We start from the raw sequence: 20,026 nt of genomic DNA on the forward strand, positions 1-20,026 counted from the left end.
ATGTTGAACTATCGCTTTAAGTGGTTCACGGGCTATGTTTTTTAAGATATTTGCATCAGAAATGATCAGTACGACATTTAAAAAGTGAATGTGGATTAAGCTTCTGGTCGTCCTGGCTGCTCTGGGGTGTAGCTACATTTCACCAGGTATCAGCAGCTGATTCACTCTCAAACATGGAAAAGATCGGCTTTAAGAGTCAATCGTCAAATATTAATAGTATAGGACTGGGTTATTAAACAAAAATGAAGGTAAAAACCAACATTCAGAACCTGTAATCAACAAAATAATCGTAATTAATCGTGACGTCGAGATCATTTTTATGCTACAAACATACGGCCAATAGTTGTGAAGGCTCACCAGTCCTAACTCCTACTGGTTTGTGCTCAGAGGTTTGATTTCATAAGTTTGAGGTTGAGAGGTTGAGATGACCACAGAGTCACCGTGCACCGCCAAGAATCATCAATACGCTGCAGGGTTGTGATCAATCTGAACCCAAACCACCTTTTCATTAGAGCCTCGACGCTCAAGGTCAAACATCAAGGTCTTAGTGACCCTCAGAATAAGACTCTTCACTCTTCTTTCTCTTTCTTTTATCACTCACCTCGTTTGTCCCGTCGGACACGGTGAAGGAGAACTGGTCGGCGTGTTTCTCCTCTTCGCTGGTGTGGACGTACTGGACGCTGCGAGACGCCAGGTCGGCCTGAGTGAAGGTGTTGATCCTGGTTCCTGTTTGGGGGGAAGAAAAGAAGAGCCACTCGTTAGAACAATCAATCAGCAAAAACAAAATAAGCAAAAACTACTTCCTGCCTCCTATAATTAAGACGTCCACTCTCTTGTTTTCTGTCTAATTCTTCAGCATCTCTTTCCATTATAAGTTTTGCTTTTTTATCTTTTCTATTTTGGCATCAGATAATTTCCCTCCTCCCTCCCTCCTCCCTCCCTTCCCTTCAGCGCCTTGGCATCTCATCTTAGATCTCACCCTGCGTTCTTTGACTCTTCTCCTCATTGGCTTTTTATCATTTTAATGAGCAAATAAACTAAAAAAAAATTAAATAAAAAACTAAAGTTAAACCTCTCTAACGAGGCTCCGGCTCCACTTCGCTCTCCGACGCCTCAACGGATTAAAAACTCAGTGGGAAGTGTAATCAGATTTGATTGCAACAATCTAACATTATACTCTGTGTGAAACTAAAGGCAATTGTTTTATAAAGTGAAATACATTTCCTTATCCTGGCACTGTGAATTTTTATTACCTCTCACTGTAAGAAGAAGCCTTTGCAAAAAGGGAGAGACAATGCAGCTGTAAATGCATGTCATCTGAGTTAAATAGTTACTGTATGTGTGATGAATCCAGAAGAGAAAACTTCAGTCAAAATCTTATATTATTATTTTTTTCATGTCCAACTCTGGGATTCATTTCCTACCGTTTCATTTTCCCAGCAGACGGTTCGACAAATTAAATGTTATCATATAAATTGCTATATTAATACTAGATGGGTGTCGACAGGTTTTTTTTTATGCTTTGAAATGAGAGTGTGTGATTTTAAACTAACAGCATTTTTTTTTTTTTTTTTTACCACTGATGTTGTATTTGAAACGAGGCCGTTAGAGTCTGTTGTGGCGCCTGTCACCGTATGAAGGGATACTCAGCCTTTCACTTCACGCTGCCGGTGACTTTGATGTGAAGGTAATAACTTGTTGAACATTACAAACCCATAAAAGTGATGGCATCAAAGTTATTTCCCTAAGCAGGCGGCAATGGAGGAAAAAGTTATTTTCTCCAAAATACGAATAAATAAATAAATAAATAACCCCTCCTACTGAAATTGGTCAAATGTAACACTCATTCAACACGTCACAGAGGCCTTGAGGAAAATGGAGACGGAAGGAAGCTCCTCGACATCCATCATCCTCACGTCGGCTTCTGACACGGTGAAACCAGCAGGAGTCTGTGGTCGCTGCTCGCTGCTCACTCGCGTTACCGACTCCCACAGCGACAAGTTTATACATCATCATAATCAGGACAGGCAGGCGAGGGGACACAGAGGCAGTGATGAAAACCCTGCCTCTTTCACCCCTCCTCCTCCAAACATCATATTAAAGGGCATTGTCGTAATTGTCGTTGGCGTTGTGTTTTCTATTCCATTCGTCTGGAACAAGCAGCAGCAGGAAAATGTTTTTGTTTTCTGCAGAATTGGACTTGTGCTGAACGACTTCAGTAAAGATCTTTGTTTCAAAAAGTCAAAAAGATGAAAGTTCCTGAGGGGTTACCAGGCCAGGTTGGAGGTATAGGCCCATTTCACCTCCTTTAAAGCCCCAGTATGTAACTTATTTGGCTTTTTATTAGCAAAAATCAAATCTGTCTTTCATAAATACGTATTTCACTGAAGTGGAATCACAGCCGCATACAAATAAAAGCTTTCTGGTACCTTAGAATGAGTTGTTACAAGTCGTTACAAATACATAAGTGGGCGACGCACCGAACCGAGGCGGCCATGTTGCATCACCATTTTTTACGTTCAGTGGCAGCGTGATCGTAGGTAACCACGGAAACTGAGCGGAGCTGTCGGCTCGGCCTGTTAAAACTGTCACCACTGTGTAGTGTGAGGAAGGACGGAGGCACTGGTGTTGCATTCAGGTGCAGTCAGGCAGACGGCCTTTGGCAAAACCAACCGGATGTCATTTTACTCCACGAGAGAAAGACGGTAAAACGTGGGTCAGGTAAACAATACCACATCACCATGACAACTTACTGTATTGTCAGGCCTGTATTGTTTTGCCTCGTGCTGGCGGACCACTTGTTTACATAGACGCTTGTTTATCCTGTTACATGCAGCGTCTGTTGTCTGTCTGACGTCTGCCCGATTTCACCTGAATGCAACATCAAGAATACATTCAGATATGCAACCGCACCGCTAGATGGGGGGAATTCCTACATACTGTACCTTTAAAGTTCCAGTGTGTAATGTACATTGTTCCTTGTCAAACAAATTAAACTGAAACTGTAAAATGCAGCTCACGGCTCTGCTCCGCCGTTCTAAAAACAGCTTGCACCGACAAAAGGTAACAAACCTACTGCTAAAACTATAGGGATTATGGCAAAGTTTGCACGTTTTTATACAAGCAAACCTTAAGTGGATCAGGCCCCTCACTCAGTCATCATAACCCTACAACCCGTTAATGAGCTTTTTGAATACGCTGGCTTTTAAAGTGGGCAACGACTCACACACACACACAAAGAGAGTGTGTTACCTCGACATCCCTTCACAGGCTGACAGCCCGCTCCGGTGGAAGCTGCAGCAGCCTCGACCCATGTGTGTTAGCGTGACAGAGTGACAGATCGGCTGAGTGGCCGCTGGTAATTACCCAGAGCCGCTGCCTCTGAGGTGGACTGAGAGCGCTGCTAACATCCAGCTAATTAGCATGCGGCGGCGAGAGCGTCCAGCCTTGTGTGTGTGTGGGGGGAGAATCCATTCAGCCGGGACAGAAACTAAACGCTCAATAGGGTGGAAGCTGATAATCAACTCTCTTCTGTGGTCGCGGGAACCGTCTTCTCTCAGTTTCTTCTGATTGTAATTTTATTCATGTTTTGCATTTAAACTGTTTAACATAATGGAGATGTGTGGCGTTATTAGATTGATGTATATAAAGAGTTAACGTTAAGTAAGAGAGATTGAATATGTGTGTGTGCGTGTGTCATAAGAAATAGGAAAGTAGGAAAGTGTGTGTGTGTGTGTGTGTTTTGTTGGGGGCAGCTAGAATAAATCAGAGATAAAGGAGGAAAGGAAGTGGAGCAAGGCTCATTTACACTTCCTTCTTTGTGTGTGTGTTTGTGTGTGTGTATGCGATCATGCATGTGTGTGCATGTATATGTGTGTGTGTGTGTGTGTGTGTGTGTGTGTGCACTTGGTTAATTATCAAAGACAGGATTAATATAATTATGGAGTAAATCCAGCAAACTCATCCCTGAGTGAACAAGTATTTTTCTTTGACCAAACTCTGACAACACTGAAACAAACACGATGGATGGATGGATGGACGGACAGATAGATAGATAGATAGATAGATAGATAGATAGATAGATAGATGGATGGATGGATAGATAGATAGATAGATAGATAGATAGATAGATAGATAGATAGATAGATAGATAGATAGATAGATAGATAGATAGATAGATAGATAGATAGATAGATAGATAGATATAGTAGGTTAGATAGATAGATAGATAGATAGATAGATAGATAGATAGATAGATAGATAGATAGATAGATAGATAGATAGATAGATAGATAGATAGATATAGTAGGTTAGATAGATAGATAGATAGATAGATAGATAGATAGATAGATAGATAGATAGATAGATAGATAGATAGATAGATAGATAGATAGATAGATAGATAGATAGATAGATAGATAGATAGATAGATAGATAGAGACGGCTCCTTTAAAGGAGGTGAAATACAATAAGAAGAAGAAGAAGAGGACAGATGTTGTGTTATCGCAGAGCAGCTGTAATCGCTCTCGAGTGGATTTTCACTTTACTCAGCAGCAACGATCGTCTCTCGTGTCCTCTGGCTCATGGCGGCGGCGGTGGCAGTGGCGGTGACGTCCTTGAGCTCGTTAGATGTGGCAGATTGTTCAGTTTTTACAACGAGCCTTTGATGTGTGAAGGTCGCGGTAGAAACCTTACGGTCTAAATGCATCTAAACGCTCCTCTGATGACAGCTTCACCACAGGCCCATTGTGTCGTAAAGCTCCTTAGATGTGAGATTATTGTACTTTAACATCATATTTTTCAGGGTTAGAGTTGGTCGGTTGCTATAGAAACCTCTCATCCACATTTAAAGATTGAACATTCGGTCGTTCACGATGCGGATGGTGCAATATAATTGAAAGTTCAGGAGGAAACAGTTGAATCGACCTTCAGCTGCTGCACAAGGTCGATAATCAACTCTCAATGTAACTTTATGTTCCCAGAAAAACAAGTTTTACATCTAAATATAGAAAGTCTGCACATACTGTTGAGCCTTAAAGGGATAGTTCTACATTTTGGCAAATAAGCCCATTGCCATAATCCCTTTAGTTTTAGGAGTAGGTTCGTTACCTTTAATTGTCGGTGCAAGCTATTTTTAGAACAGCAGAGCAGAGCCGTGAGCTGCTCAGAGCTACGCTACGGAGGCTAATGGGATTTCTTGGTTTTCCTCACCAAAATCATCAAATACACAATCCAATAACTCCAAAACGCTCTGGTGGACAAGTTGTGACCTGCACATTCACCACGCTATGAGATAATGACAGAACGTTACCAGACAGAGTTGTTTTAGAGGTAAATTGAGAGACTGCTTGCTGAAAAACTGCCTGGCCTCAGCGGTTTTGCATGAATTTCCCTCTAAAACAACTCTGTCTGGTAACGTTCTGTTATTATCTCATAGCGTGGTGAATGTGCAGGTCACAACTTGTCCACCAGAGCGTTTTGGAGTTGTTGGATTGTGTATTTGATGAGTTTGATGAGGGAAACCAAGAAATCCCATCAGCCTCCGTAGTGTAGCTCTGAGCAGCTCACGGCTCTGCTCCGCCGTTCTAAAAATAGCTTGCACTGACAATTAAAGGTAACAAACCTACTGCTAATACTATAGGGATTATCCCTTTAACACCTCAATAATGTTGTAGAGGGTTGGCGGGGCCAAGTCAGTGAAAACAAGCCTCTTCTGTCTTCATCAAAGGTATCGAATCAGGAACTGATCATTTCGCTCTCTGAGTCAAACCTTCACTATCACGTTGTTTCTTACACTATTCATAGATTATTTAGAGTCGCATACAATTCATTTCTTTTACATAAAATGCTCTTATTCAGTCTTTTGTCAAACACAACATTATGCTTATAATAGAACTTCATCCTTACACACACACATACACTGTTAACTTCACTTCCATAACTGCCTTGTATACATGCATTTATTATCCTCCATTACAGAGACTATATTATAGAAGCACATAATGCATAAGTAGTGCGTAAAAGCGCAAAATGAGTTTGATACGTAAATAATAGAACATAAGTATAGTCGTGTATGTGTGAGATTATGTTGCTACGTGTGAAAGCAAGTATGATATATGTTGGAAATATCATGCCCTTTGGATGTTTAATAATAAAATGATCTTTAAAAACCTGTGAAAAGACACTAAAGAGGAGCAGAGACTGAACCGACATGTGATCTCTCTCCCTCCACCATTAAATAAAATGCTGCTTCCTTTTTCTCAGCAATTACCGTAAATGGCGTGGAGATGTCTTTTACTTGTTAAATTGCTCTCTCTCTGTCACATCAATGAGAGCTGTGAGCTGCCTCCATTGTGACCACCATCACAGACACAGACTAGTAATTACAGATGCTGCTGCTGCTGCTGCTGCTGCTGCTGCTGCTGCTGCTGCTGCTGCTGCTGCTGCTGCTGCTGTTGCTGTGAAACCCACCTGGGCTGGTGACGTGCTCCAGGTGACCCAGCGCCGTCTGCTTGGTGATGCGGAAGATGAGCTCGGCCGGCTCGCTGTCCTGGTCGCTGGCCGACAGCTGCAGCGTGGTCAGCTTCTTCAGCGAGTTCTCGTCCAGCACCAGGCCTTTGTTCACCACCACGGACGGAGGGAGTCGGTCCTCTGGGGGAAGAGAAGGAGGAGGAGAAGAAGGAGGAGGTTAGAGCACGAAGAGAAAGGATAAATATTTATATGTAAAACCTCTGAGGCTCTCTTCTGATTGGCTGACTGTTGAGATGAAATAGAAGTAGAGCAGATCTCACTTAAAAACCCCAGAGAAACCGAATCTGTAAAGTTAGATTAGATGTGTCCAGGTGGTGGTGGGCGGGGCTTTGGTTGACTGGTTTGTTGTGACATCACAAAGTGACAGGAAGTCCTGACGGCTGGTTTTAAGGCTCAGTTTCTGAATACAGGCTGTGTGCATTTCTCTGTGGACTGAGGCTTTGATACTTTCACAGTATTAAAAGAGACAGATTCTGCCCCATTTTCCACAAATTAAAATAGTTCCCAGGTTTCTTAAAGACATGCTTCGTCAAAATCCCCCAAGGATCAAACATCACAGCTCTTTTTTCATCCTTTCAAAACAGCCCTGTTCAGAACGGCTGGTTTCAGTGCCTGTCCCTTTAAATGCAAATTAACCACTGCTTGCCCCGCCTCTTCTACTTCTACTGGGACCAGGTAGGGGTGGTGTTATGCAAATTCGAAAACTAGTTACATCACTGGAAGACAACAGAGGGTTAAACAGCTAGTAAAAACTCACATTTTGGGGGCCAAAAGGCAAGACAAACACCTAAATATATGTTAAAGAGCCTTCAAAAAGTGAAATTTCCACAATATGTCCCCTTTAATATAGAACCTAGAGCTGCTTTATAATCCAACTCCACATCAACATCTACCTTTATACCGTATGGAGCTTTAACACAAACATCTACCTTTATACTGTATGGAGCTTTAAGTTAATTTATACAAAGAAAACTGTCTTTTTATTAATAACTATAACTTTTTTGACTCATTGGTGGGTTTAGAGGGGGATCGCTGCAGGAAACTGGACAACATGAAAAGCATTTTTGATACTGATTAAAGTAAATTATCCATTAAAAATTAACTAAAAAAGTTCTGTTGCTGTGCAGCTTTGTTATGATGTTTGATTAGAAACAGACTCTCCTCTGACTCTCTTCATGTCCAACAGCATCATTATCACAAGAGGAAATAGTGTTTCTGGTGGTGAGAGAGAGAGGGAGAGTCTGATCAGATGAACTGTAACTCTGATTGAGTCTATTTAAACCGTTGCTCCGGCACCGACCTCGTCTCTATTTGAAAACATATATACGGAGTAAAAATCACAGCTAAAATTTCAAAGACGACAGTCGGGGCAGCGGAGGTTCAGACTGATGGATCGTCTGTTCCTCCCGGTTGAACAGCAGCGTCCTGACTCTTGTATCTCTGCCGGCTCACTTCTTTTTTTTCATCCCGTTGCCTTATTATCATCCTTCCTTCTCTCTTCTGCCCTGTCAGATGTGACAACAGTGAAGTTTCTCTGTTCATATCTCTTCCCACCACACTGCGCTCTGATTACTTCCCCCCCTTGCCTTCTCTCAATCTTTTCCTAATCCGTTTGTCCTATATCACTCTTTCACACTTAATCTCTCCCAGGTTTGAACTGGTGTCATTTCTCAGTTTCTTCACCTCCTAATGTACACCTCTCTTATCTTCTCTCTCTCTCTCTCCCCACTGCCTCTCTGAATCAGTCTGAACTTTTTTCTCCTCCATTGCTTCAGCCAATCTTTTTTTTTATTTTATTTCATTCCTTTTTGTACCATAATGAGAAATTGACTCATAATATTTTTCTATCCTTTCAGGTGAATTGTTGCCCTGAGCTCAGGAAAGGCCACAGAGCCGCCTTCTCTCTTCTGATTGGCTGACACCGACCACCAGAGAACAACTGAGAGAGGAGATGATATATGTATATCCTCTAGTGGATACACAGTGGCGGCCAAAATGATTAGAAAACTTAGCATATTTAAAGAGATAGTTCAACATTTTGGCATTTTGTCGGTGCAAGCTATTTTTAGAACGGCGGAGCAGAGCCGTGAGCTGCTCAGAGCTACGCTACGGAGGCTCATGGGATTTCTTGGTTTCCCTCATCAAACTCATCAAATACACAATCCAACAACTCCAAAACGCTCTGGTGGACAAGTTGTGACCTGCACATTCACCACGCTATGAGATAATAACAGAACGTTACCAGACAGAGTTGTTTTAGAGGCAAATGCAGAGACTGCTTGATGAAAAACTGTCCCCGACGGGAACGCGCATCAGCGGTTTTGCATGAATTTACCTCGAATAGCGAGAAAGTCGCCACACTGTACGGCGTCATAGATGACATAGCGTATATTTTTGATATATCCAAGTCGCTTCTAAATATAGGTTGCATGGCAGCCAAACTACTAAAAAAAGCGCAACTTATAGTCCGGAAAATACGGTATATATATTTTTTAACCTTTACACTATGAGACTGTCTTCAAAGCTGACATTTTAGTCGCAGCAGTAGAAAACACACCTGTTCCCCTCCGTTAAGCTTCAGGTGACAGATTTCCATAATCTTTAGCCTTTAAAATAAATGTCAACAAACCTCATTTTGACATCAGCAGAACAAATGCAGCTGCTGATTTAACACAAAACGAACAAGCATACTACTGTATACGAACAAACAAAAGAGGCTTTTGGGAGAAAAAAAAACCAACAAATGTTGCAGTTGCAGGCGGGGGGGGGGGGGGGGGGGGGGGGGATTAACAAGCTGTCAGAGTGGGTTGGACATAAATCTCTGTACGATGCATGTGGGTGAAAAATCACCGACAGCGGCTCGAAACAGAAAGTGGCTCCGTGTTCAGTTTGTATTCAGGATGTGTGTGAGCGCCCCGACACATCAGTGAGCATGTGGCAGAAGAGGAGGGAGGGGGGGGCAGATAGATCTGTAGTAATTGCTTTCTCTTCTCCACCGAAATGAAACAACACTTGAGATTTTATTTCAGCGCTGCAGGTGGGAACCCTACCGAGCACGCTGATGAAGAAGGACTGGTCGATCAGTTTGTTGCCCTCCGGATCAACCAGGTTGAACTTGAAGAGCAAGCTGCCTCCCTTCTCGCCCTTCTCGTGGCTGTACTGCAGCAGGCCTGCGGAGAAAAAGAGAAGAGGCGGGCGGGCTGTGTTAACTCGACGTCATGTTGAGACTCAGTGAACAACAACGTGCATGAAAAAAAAAAAAAAAAAAACAGCTGGGAGAAATCCAGGCAGTTTAACATCAGGAAAACAAAATGAAAATGAACCATTAGCAGCCATTAGTCCATGATAAGATTTTCCTTGTAAGCTTTCAGAGTGATGCTAACCCTCTATGGTACCATGTTGCCCTCAGGCAGCATACCACTTTTTGGCCTGTCACATCTCCACAATTCATCCCATTTAATGCTGTAATACTTTAAAAAAGAGAAGAGACCTTAGAGAACCATTAACAATGCTTTAATTTATCACATGACTTTCAAGAAGCCATACTGAAACCCTTTTTTGGAGACTTTTTCAAAGGAAACAGGTTAAAACATAACTTCCTGGCCCTTTTTCATCTGGAAAAAAATATATTTACACTAATAGATTAGTAAAGTTTAATTTTTAATAGTTCCATGCAATTTATTTACTTATTAAATAATGGAAACTTGTTAAAATGCACCTGTTGCCTGAAAGCAACAACGTACCATTATAGAAAATTGCAATGTTGCCTTGAGGCAACAGTGGACCATTATGGAATCAATATTGCATTATGAGACTATGGTAGTGTGTGTTTAGGTGTAAATATAATGTTCAAAAACATATAATTCATCATAATTTTGTTGTTATCCTTAATAAATTTGATTTTGGATGCAGTAAAGTAAACATCAGGCTATTATGATGATGATGAGGAAGATGATAATGAGAATGAGGATGAGGATGAGGCCAGTGAAGGTGAAAGTCTACAGAGACTGGTGTTTCTAATACAGTAGATGATGAACCGTAATGGTACAATGTTGCCTACAGTTAAAAAATCCCCAAAACTTCCAAAAATAAATAATTTTTAAAAAATTTCTTTAGATTATGTTTATTTAGTCTATTTTGAGACATAAAAACACTCCAAACATTTTTTCCCCCACTGGCATCATAATGCGTACCACAGAGGGCTAAACATTAGAGCATGTGTAACATGTGGTGTGAGAGCTCATTTTTAAAAATTAATGTTCTTATAACCAAATAACTTATTATTGATTTTAGGAAAAAGCCTCCACCAAACCCCCTCTGTTTTTATTCATGGTCAGGCGGTCGACACTGTACAACAGAAAGTACAAATACCATGGGCACCATTATTGACAGGAACCTCACATTTGAGGCCAACACAGATGCAATTTGCACAAAGGCCCAGCACCACCAGCGCATGTATTTTTTATCGAAAGCTGAGAAGTTTTAATGTAGACACCACTTTTATGAAGATATTTTATTCCTGTTTTATCGAGTCCATTGTAACCTTCTCTTTTATCTGTTTTAACCTCTGGTAAATACTGGTATGAACAACACCACCAGAACTTAACACATCCAGAACTAACATGGTCTGGTTAAAGGGATAGTTCAACATTTTTGACAAATTGGCCCATTGCCATAATCCCTATAGTCACAGCAGTAGGTTCGTTGTCGGTGCAAGCTATTTTTAGAATGGCGGAGCAGAGTTGCTAGCTGCTCAGAGCTACGCTACGGAGGCTCATGGGATTTCTTGGTTTCCCTCATCAAACTCATCAAATACACAATCCAACAACTCCAAAACACTCTGGTGGACAAGTTGTGACCTGCACATTCACCACGCTATGAGATAATAACACAACGTTACCAGACAGAGTTGTTTTAGAGGGAAATTCATGCAAAACCGCTGATGCACGTTGCCTTCAGAAACGGTTTTTCAGCAAGCAGTCTCTGAATTTCCCTCTAAAACAATTCTGTCTGGTAACGTCCTGTTATTATCTCATAGCGTGGTGAATGTGCAGGTCACAACTTGTCCACCAGAGCGTTTTGGAGTTGTTGGATTGTGTATTTGATGAGTTTGATGAGGGAAACCAAGAAATCCGAATGTAAATTATTAGTTACATCTCTGCAGCCTCCAAAACGAGGTACATGTTTGAATTTTGACCAAGAACTGAAGTGATTCAAGGATAAAATGAGGTGGTTGTGAAGTAAACTTTTCCAAAAAAAAAAAAAAAAAAAACTTTCACCTTTGTTGACGTCGTCCTGCGTGAAGCTCTGGACGGGGCCTTTGACAGAAACCTTCTGGACACGTTCGCTCTTGCTCAGCTGCAGTTTTCCTGCCGGCAGGTCTTTGGTCAGGATGTACCGGAGCTTCAGGTTGTCCGAGTCCATGTCCGACGCCTTCAGGTTCTGCTCCGTGATCTTAGACGACGAGCCTGAAACAAAAACCAGAGCACTCGAGCGTCTCAACTAGGAAATGTCACAATTATAGATTTTCCAAGTGTGAATGTACTCAACTCTAGCCACACGGCTCTCGGTACGATTATTGTCAAAGGAATAATCACGGTATTACGATTATCATGATTATTATGCATTAATTAATTTCCCAACACTATGAACGTGTAAAATCAAATATAGTCTAGATAATTACGAAGCTAATTATTTACACAAAATATTAAGTATCTATTAATAAAGGACCAATTATATTCCCCAGGGGAATTAACTGCCATCTTTACCAAGTATTTAAGTTTATTTTAATCTTTTTTTCTTTTTTTTTTCTAATTACAAATGACATGCAAACTTTTAAATTCCTACCAATTCAATGTTACATTAGGTAACTAGACCAGTATCTGTGCATTTACCTTTAGTTTGGCGCATATGATGGTTCCGACATAATCTTTTTTGGAAAGTGACGGTATTTAGGTATTAATTGTGGCGTTTAATACCGCGATTAATTGTGAAAGCAAGTAATCGTGAATGTGTCGTCATCGTCTCTGGCTCTGACCTGCTGGCAGCTGCAGGCCTCTGTTCACCGTCAACCGCGGCCCCTCGCTCTTCCTGACGTCCATGGTGAACTGCAGGCGGCCCGTGTGCGTGTGGACGCCGTCTGTGAGGGTGAAGCCCATCTCGTCGGCGCCGCCGCTCACGATCTCCGGCGTGTAGACGAGCAGCCGGTCCAGGACGTCCTGGTAGGTGAAGGTGGAGCCCTGAGCCAGGACACGGCCGTTCTCCAGAGGCTGAGAGTAGAACTGACGTCTGCGCAGTTTCCCTGAGGGAGGAGGAGGATAAAGAGATTAACTCACTGATTGCCAAAAACGTAATTTTACGTGAATATGGTAAAAAAAATGTAACTAACAGATATCACCATGAAACTTCCCAAGTTTATCACTTACATTAAGACAAATATTTTTTGTATTACAAGTTTTGTCAAATGTTATGTTTAAATATGTAAATGAGGCAATATCTAATGAAATATGCGCTAATTTGCATACATTTCCAGAACCAAAATCTGAACAATGGATAAAGCCACTTTCAAAATTCTTGTTTTATTTTGTTGACATATTAGAGTCAGAAGTTTTTACAGAGGAGGATTTTGGATATCTCTCTTTATCACTCTGTAAATGAGAAAATACTGTCACCACCAGCCCTAAAAAAAAAAAAAAAAAAATTCTCCATGTTTTTAGGAATAAAATGTTGTATAAATCAGGCTGTGAATGATATATCAACAAACCCCTCTGTAAAAACCTTCAGAATATACTAGAAAGGGATCAAATTAGAAGGTTTGGTGTCTGTAAGTGCTGCTGAAGTCGAGATTTCTAGCTCAGAGGAGGAAAAACTCATTTTGAGGAAACGGCCTTTAAAGACTTGTACTGTAAAATTCCATCATAGATAGATGACATCATCCAGGTCAGAGGTTAGTAGATCAACCTACAGACCCCTGATGTTGAAACAGCTAACCCCGGACTCAGAGGGGAATAGCATTGGTTTATCATAACTAAATATTGGTGAAATTAACAAGTTTCGCGGCAGATAATGTGTTATTTAGAGGCTGCATTGCGCTGCCCCATGTTCTCGCATTATATACTTGTTATACGGATATATGCGGCTCTCGGCTGGATCTAATTTCGTCGGAACGACTTGTAATGACACCAAAGTTATCTGGGTGAGTAAATGCTTGTATTTTATGCTAGAAATAAGGTCCAGATTGCAAAAAAAAAAACGGGAATGACCCTTTAAAGCTTTGGAAAACAGCGTGGCACTCAATGGAGCTGTGTGTGGATGTGTGTGTGTGTACATGCTGAGTAACAGTAGCACCTCAAACTGCATCTGGTTAAACACTGTGATTATCTCAGTCAAATAGAGGACGTTTGGGTTTTGTTCATGCGGGACATGAAAGGTCTTTGAGGGAACTAATGAGACTTTTTAGATTCCACTAAATTACACTGCTTCTTAAATCAAAGCCCAGGTTTAAATGGGATTTCAGCCTAAATCCTGGAGCAGAATGAGATGACGAGGACACACACACACACACACACACACAGATTCCCTCTTTCCCCCTCCCACACATTCATTTTTAAAATCTTTGCAGTGTAATGTTTCCACAGCCTTTTAAAAACTGATTCTGGACCAATTTTAGAGTGGTTTCTGCTTGTTTGCTTGTTTTAAAGCCGGGACTGAATCGTTTATTAGATAGAAGCAGCAGATCGATTAACAGGAAATGAGGCACCGCAGAGGTTGAATTTCAATGTGATGTAACGAAGATCTTCAACCAGAGACAAAGCTGCAGTTCATCATTGTCACTTAGGTCACCCATTTATTACTATTATTAACATTTACACATGAATATTTAACAGTTTTCTCTGTTTTTTTGACACTAGTGCCCACATTCCTGGTGTTTTATTTTGAAAGATTGATCCATTAAAGGATATATTTGTGGTTTTTAAGAACCAAATCCTCTTTCTGGACAAAAAAAACTGAGCAAATTTCAGAATAAAACACTCACAGAAACCAATGTGGGGTCAAGGTGGGCGGGACTTGGTTAAGCTGCAGTTCATCATTGTCACTTTAAAACCCCTTGACCGCCGCAGGTCATCCCCTTATTATACTATTAACATTTACAGTACACATGAATATTTAATTGTTTTCTCTGTTTTTCGACACTAGTGCCCACATTTCTGGTGTTTTATTTTGAAAAATTGATCCATCAGAGGATATATCTATGTTTTTTAAGAACCAGATCCTCTTTCTGGATGAAAAATTAGAGCAGATTTCAGAATAAAACACTCAGGGAAACCAATGTGGGGTCAAGGTGGGCGGGGCTTCATTACTGCTCTGTTGTGACATCACAAAGTTACAGGAAGTCCAGATGACTGGTTTTAAGGCTTAATATGAATTTATTTAAGGGACATTGTGTAACTTCTCCTGTTATCTATTCACGAAAATCGATTATTTCGTTCAAAAGTCTGTTTTCCGCCTGCGGTCTGCCCAATTTCAGGTGAATGCAGCATGAAAAATAAGATTGAGTTGCTTGCGATATACAACCACAACGCTAGATGGGAGTAATTCCTCCACAATGTACCTTTGAATATCTTTAGTGACAATTTATTTGTTTTACCTCATGTTTTAAAGAATGTATGGGGCTTTTAATTTATAATACTTTTTTTTTCTAGTATATATGTCTCTGCCTGCATGTTCAGTATCTATTAGATGATTGATAAATTACTGAAAATGAATGTCTGCACTTAATACAGGTGCAATTTAACAGCCTTAGCTTAACTTAACTTTATATGTGTGTGTGCTGAGGTGTTGAGGCGTCCTAATGTCTTTGTTTGTGTTAGCGAGAATCCCTCTATCTATGTGATATATATCTGTGTGTGTGTGTGTGTGTGTGTGTGTGTGTGTGTGTGTGTGTGTGTGTGTGTGTGTGTGTGTGTGTGTGTGTGTGTGTCAGGCAGCCTGTTAAAGAGACGAGCTGCCTGGGACTCATCGTCCTGCTCTCCGTCCCATCAGCCGTACACGCTGCTGGTTTTATGGCGGAGGAACACTCACTTTCACCAGCTGCTTTATGGAGCTTTTGACTTGAGGAAGGGGAGTGTGTGTGTGTGTGTGTGTGTGTGTGTGTGTGTGTGTGTGTGTGTGTGTGTGGGTGTGTGTAGGTGTGTGTGTGTGTCCACCTCCAATCAGAGAGGTGGCTTCAAGAGCATCAGTTTTTGATTTCCATGTACAACAGGAGGAGTTTTGTGACCTGGAATTAATCATCAGTGTCACCAGGATAATAACAAACATGCAGGTTTGGCGAATTTCAAAATAAAAGCACAGATTTCACATTAACGGTCCTCAAACATCTGAGACTGGATCTCAGTCCTGTTGGTTAAAGACTGATTCCAGGAGGACATTTCAAGGCTTATAACATATAAAACAACATGTCTTTTCTGTGTCTGTCATCATTTAATAGTAGTATTGAACTGATCAGTGATTATTGCCGTCAATATTAGTTTTATTATTGTTATTTCTACTGATCAAGAGGACGTTTACTGGACTTTTCACAGCTTTTTCGAGTAAAACATGCAACTATACACCTGTAACGTTACACTGAAACTCTCTCAGGTGAAATTAGCTGAAGCCTAAAGAAAGAAAATTATACATATTTACTTTTTTAACATAATTTAAACACCGGAAAAACAATTAAAACTGTGAAAAATCCGTTTCTTAGTGTTCTATAATAACTAGGTGATATTTCTCTAATGCAAAGGACTTCCTGTAACTTTGTGATGTCACAACAAAGCAGCCACCAAGCCCCGCCCACTTGATCATGCACGATTTGGTTTCTCTCAGCGTTTTACCTGAGTTTCTTGAACTTGTTTCTGCCTCGTGCAGAATATGTGACGGCGTTGAACATGTGTAACCTCTGGGATCTTTAACAACCAGCTCGCACACTTTAAAACTTTCGTACAAAAATGAGTTTTTCATGTTTCATGTCTTTCTCCCTTCACTGCCCGATTCTGCCCACTTACTCTAAAAAAAATTGTCTCAGATGACACGTTGCTGGATCAGGAATATATTTTCATCCAGTGAAAATGATTTTTTTTTTTTTTTTGATTTTCTTTTTCTCACGAGGCAATTTCTCTCAGTCCACCAGGCGTCAACGGGGCGGGAGAGAAAACTCAATTTGATTTGAGACACACCGAGGTGACGTCGGGAAGAAAACAGAGTGTGTGGAGGGAGGTCAGCTGATTTGAGTGTGTGTGAGTGTGTGTGTGTGTGTGTGAGGGATGGCTGCGTGTGCGGCGCTGCGGTGGACGGCTGGTGTGTTTGTCTTGTTTAAAACTGTTTGGGTGTTTGAAGTGAGAGTAATGTGTTTACAATCGGATGCGTATGTGTGTGTGTGTTCATCTCCATCACGTTCAGACCCAGAAGCTCTCAGCATTTCTCTGCTGTCTTAGTGTGTGTGTCTATGTATGTGTAGCCTACATATGATAATATAAATGATGCATATGATGTCTCTGTGTGTGAATACACAACCAGCTGCACTTGATCTGACATCTCTTATGTATTTCACATGATGATGTCATAATTACGGCTAAATGTCTGATAAAGAAACAACCCACACGCTGTAAACACATGAATATCTGAATACAGGCAGCTCAGCGTCTCTCTCTCTCCTACCTATTTTTACATTTATACATATACACTATATATAGATTTCAATGCTATACTGTATGTGTTTAATTTGCATGTACGCACACTAGCACTGTGGATTAGCATTAGCACTGCAGACACAGTGTTTTTAGATTCACAGTGAAACCTGTTTTCATCTCCTCTCACAAACAGCTGTGATACTGAGTCGACACAGATTCTGGGTGAGAGAAAAAAAAACATTAATTTGTAGAGCAGCTCACTAAACGCTGCATTAAAAGCCTGTCTTGTTATGTTTTAAAGTTTTAGAGAAGGGGTTGATTCAACTTTCTGGAACATTTTGTTCCTGAAATTTTTTTTTTGTCAACCAGCTTTTTATCAATGAGGTTAGATTATTACTGTGTCCTGATTGAGACTATGCTACTCATTTTTAAAGGCTCCTTCAAATGTGGCCTTTATTTCCTAGATAATGGTTCATTATTGTGTTGCTGTAGTTTTTTTTAAATGAGTTGGAAGAGAAGGAGTTTTGAAGTGAATTTTCAACTTTTCAACAAAACAAGGATATTCTCTGACATTATAAACTCAAAAGATATGCGAGAAAAACTCATAAATTGACAAACAAAACCTACAAAAAATTCCCCAAATTGTGGGATTTTTTTTCTACAAAGTAATGAAACATGTCTCTACACTTTGCAAAGTTGGACAGATGTTGTTTGTTTTTCATTCCTGCGGTGGAAGTTTTTATCAAACTTGAAACTCTAATATTTGTAGAGTTGTGTTTCCTGACTTGACTTGAAAATGAGTTTGTAAAATTTGTTATTTCAAAAAGTCAAAGGTTTTTTTCTCATAAAGTTTAAACTTGAGTGTTTTAAACTTTTAAATGTACCACTCCTTTCCGCTTTCTGTCTTTTCTTTTTGTTGTTCTTTGTTTTAAATCCACAATGGCCTGAATTCTCCGTCCTCAGACTCACTGCACATTAGTGGCTGAAAAAATCGGCTGAAACGGCAGCAAATGACATCGACAGTGGGACAGAGGTTTTACATTTAGCTGCAGCTCAGTGCAACAGCTCTGCATCGTACTGATAAGAAAACAAAGAAACACAAACACACAGACACACACACAGAGAGGCCTTGAAACCTCAAGTTTTGTGGCACAATGTTAAGGTGAAGTGACGGCTGGTGGAGCTGAGCCACGGGGCCGATCCCATCTGTAGGGAACTGTGGAAACGGCTGATAGATATATTATCAATATTGATCGAGGACTGATGGATGGATGGGCGCTCACCGTAGGCGGGGATCCTGATGATGGTGAAGAGGATCTCGTTCTCCGGCGTGTCCTGGTCCAGGACGCTGAGAGACGAGTTGGTGATGACGACGCCGGAGTTTTCCTCCACGTGGATGCTGCTGACCGACACCACCGGCTTCCTGTCCTCTTTGCTCTGCTGCCGGAGCAAAGACACACACACACACACACACTTTCTGTTAATAATGTGTATGATTTTTTTTTTGGGGGGGGGCAATCCATCCTTCCTTCTTTCTACAATCCTTTTTCCCTTGCTTCCTTCCTTCCTTCCTTCCTTCCTTCCTTGCTTGCTTCCTTCCTTCCTTCCTTCCTTCCTTCCTTCCTTCCTTCCTTCCTTCCTTCCTTCCTTCCTTCCTTCCTTCCTTCTTCTTCCTTCCTCTTTTGATCCAGTTGACCTGGTCTGTTCCCTCCCTCCCTCCATCTTTCTTTCCTTCCCTTTTCCCTTCCTTCTTTCCACAATCCTTTTTGCCTCCCTCCCTTCCTTCCTTCCCTTCGTCCTTACTTCTTCCTTCTTTTTTGACCCAATCTGTTCCCTCCCTCCATCTATCTTTCCTTCCTTTTCCCTTCCTTCTTTCCCCCCGTCGTTCCCTTTGTCCATCCTTCCTTCCTTCTTTCCCTTCATCCTTCCTACCTTCCTTCTTTCCTTCCCTTCGTCCTTACTTCTTCCTTCCTTCTTCCCTCCCATCTCTCCCGTTGTCCTTCCTTCCTTCCTTCCTTCTATCCCTTTATCCTTCCTTCCTTCCTTCCTTCCTTCCTTCCTTCCTTCCTTCCTTCCTTCCTTCCTTCCTTCCTTCCTTCCTTCCTTCCTTCCTTCCTTCCTTCCTTCCCTTTGTCAATCAATCAATCAATCAATTTGTTTATTTCGGGCATGTCACACATGGCCGAAAGGGAAAGCGGGAGAAGCAAAAGCTTATCTTTGTCCTTCCTTCCTTGACCCAGGAGGACAACAGGAGGGTTAATACTGTTATTATTATGACCAAGGTTATTATTATTATTCACCAATTTCCTTTTTCATCACTATTATTATTATGATCACCATTTATATAATACAGTATATTATTATTAACTGAGTTACACATGCACACATACACACAAACCTTATTTCACATGTTATGTATACATCAATGTAAATATGTATGTTCACTGTGTTGTCTGTTGTGTTTTTATTCTCACAATTAAAGAAAAATAAATAGAAAAATAAACATTGTTGTTTCACATTTTTTCAACCTCTTGTTGGAGGATTTCAAATCGGTGATGAGAACCGCCTCCACATAAACAAACACAGGCCCGTATGCCCTGACTATACTGTATGCATACTGCACACACACACACACACACACACACACACACACACACACACACACACACACACACACACACACACACACACACTCAGTGACAGCCTCATCAATTCAACTCAACATTTAAAAAAAAAGCCAGGCCGATGTGATGGATCGAGTCGCTGAGTTTGTTTAGGTCGGAGATTTAAAAAAAAACAAAAAAGAAAAGATGGAGACAGCCTGA

The 20,026-nt window shown here is 40.9% G+C and overlaps 1 protein-coding gene across 1 annotated transcript in view; it reads right to left on the reverse strand.

Annotated features, from left to right (window-relative positions):
• The window catches only part of fras1 (Fraser extracellular matrix complex subunit 1), a gene marked incomplete at its 5' end in the record, with an annotated part of 337,050 nt that overhangs the window by 37,895 nt on the left and 279,129 nt on the right, over positions 1-20,026 (reverse strand). The window contains 6 exons of the mRNA XM_083979904.1: positions 602-726; positions 6,472-6,651; positions 9,582-9,701; positions 11,811-11,999; positions 12,569-12,832; positions 18,485-18,641. Of these exons, the coding sequence (XP_083836030.1) occupies positions 602-726; positions 6,472-6,651; positions 9,582-9,701; positions 11,811-11,999; positions 12,569-12,832; positions 18,485-18,641 (1,035 nt within the window). The remainder of the gene's footprint in view (positions 1-601; positions 727-6,471; positions 6,652-9,581; positions 9,702-11,810; positions 12,000-12,568; positions 12,833-18,484; positions 18,642-20,026) is intronic.

Source organism: Trachurus trachurus, assembly GCF_905171665.1.
Source record: "Trachurus trachurus genome assembly, chromosome: 9".
Taxonomy (NCBI): domain Eukaryota; kingdom Metazoa; phylum Chordata; class Actinopteri; order Carangiformes; family Carangidae; genus Trachurus; species Trachurus trachurus.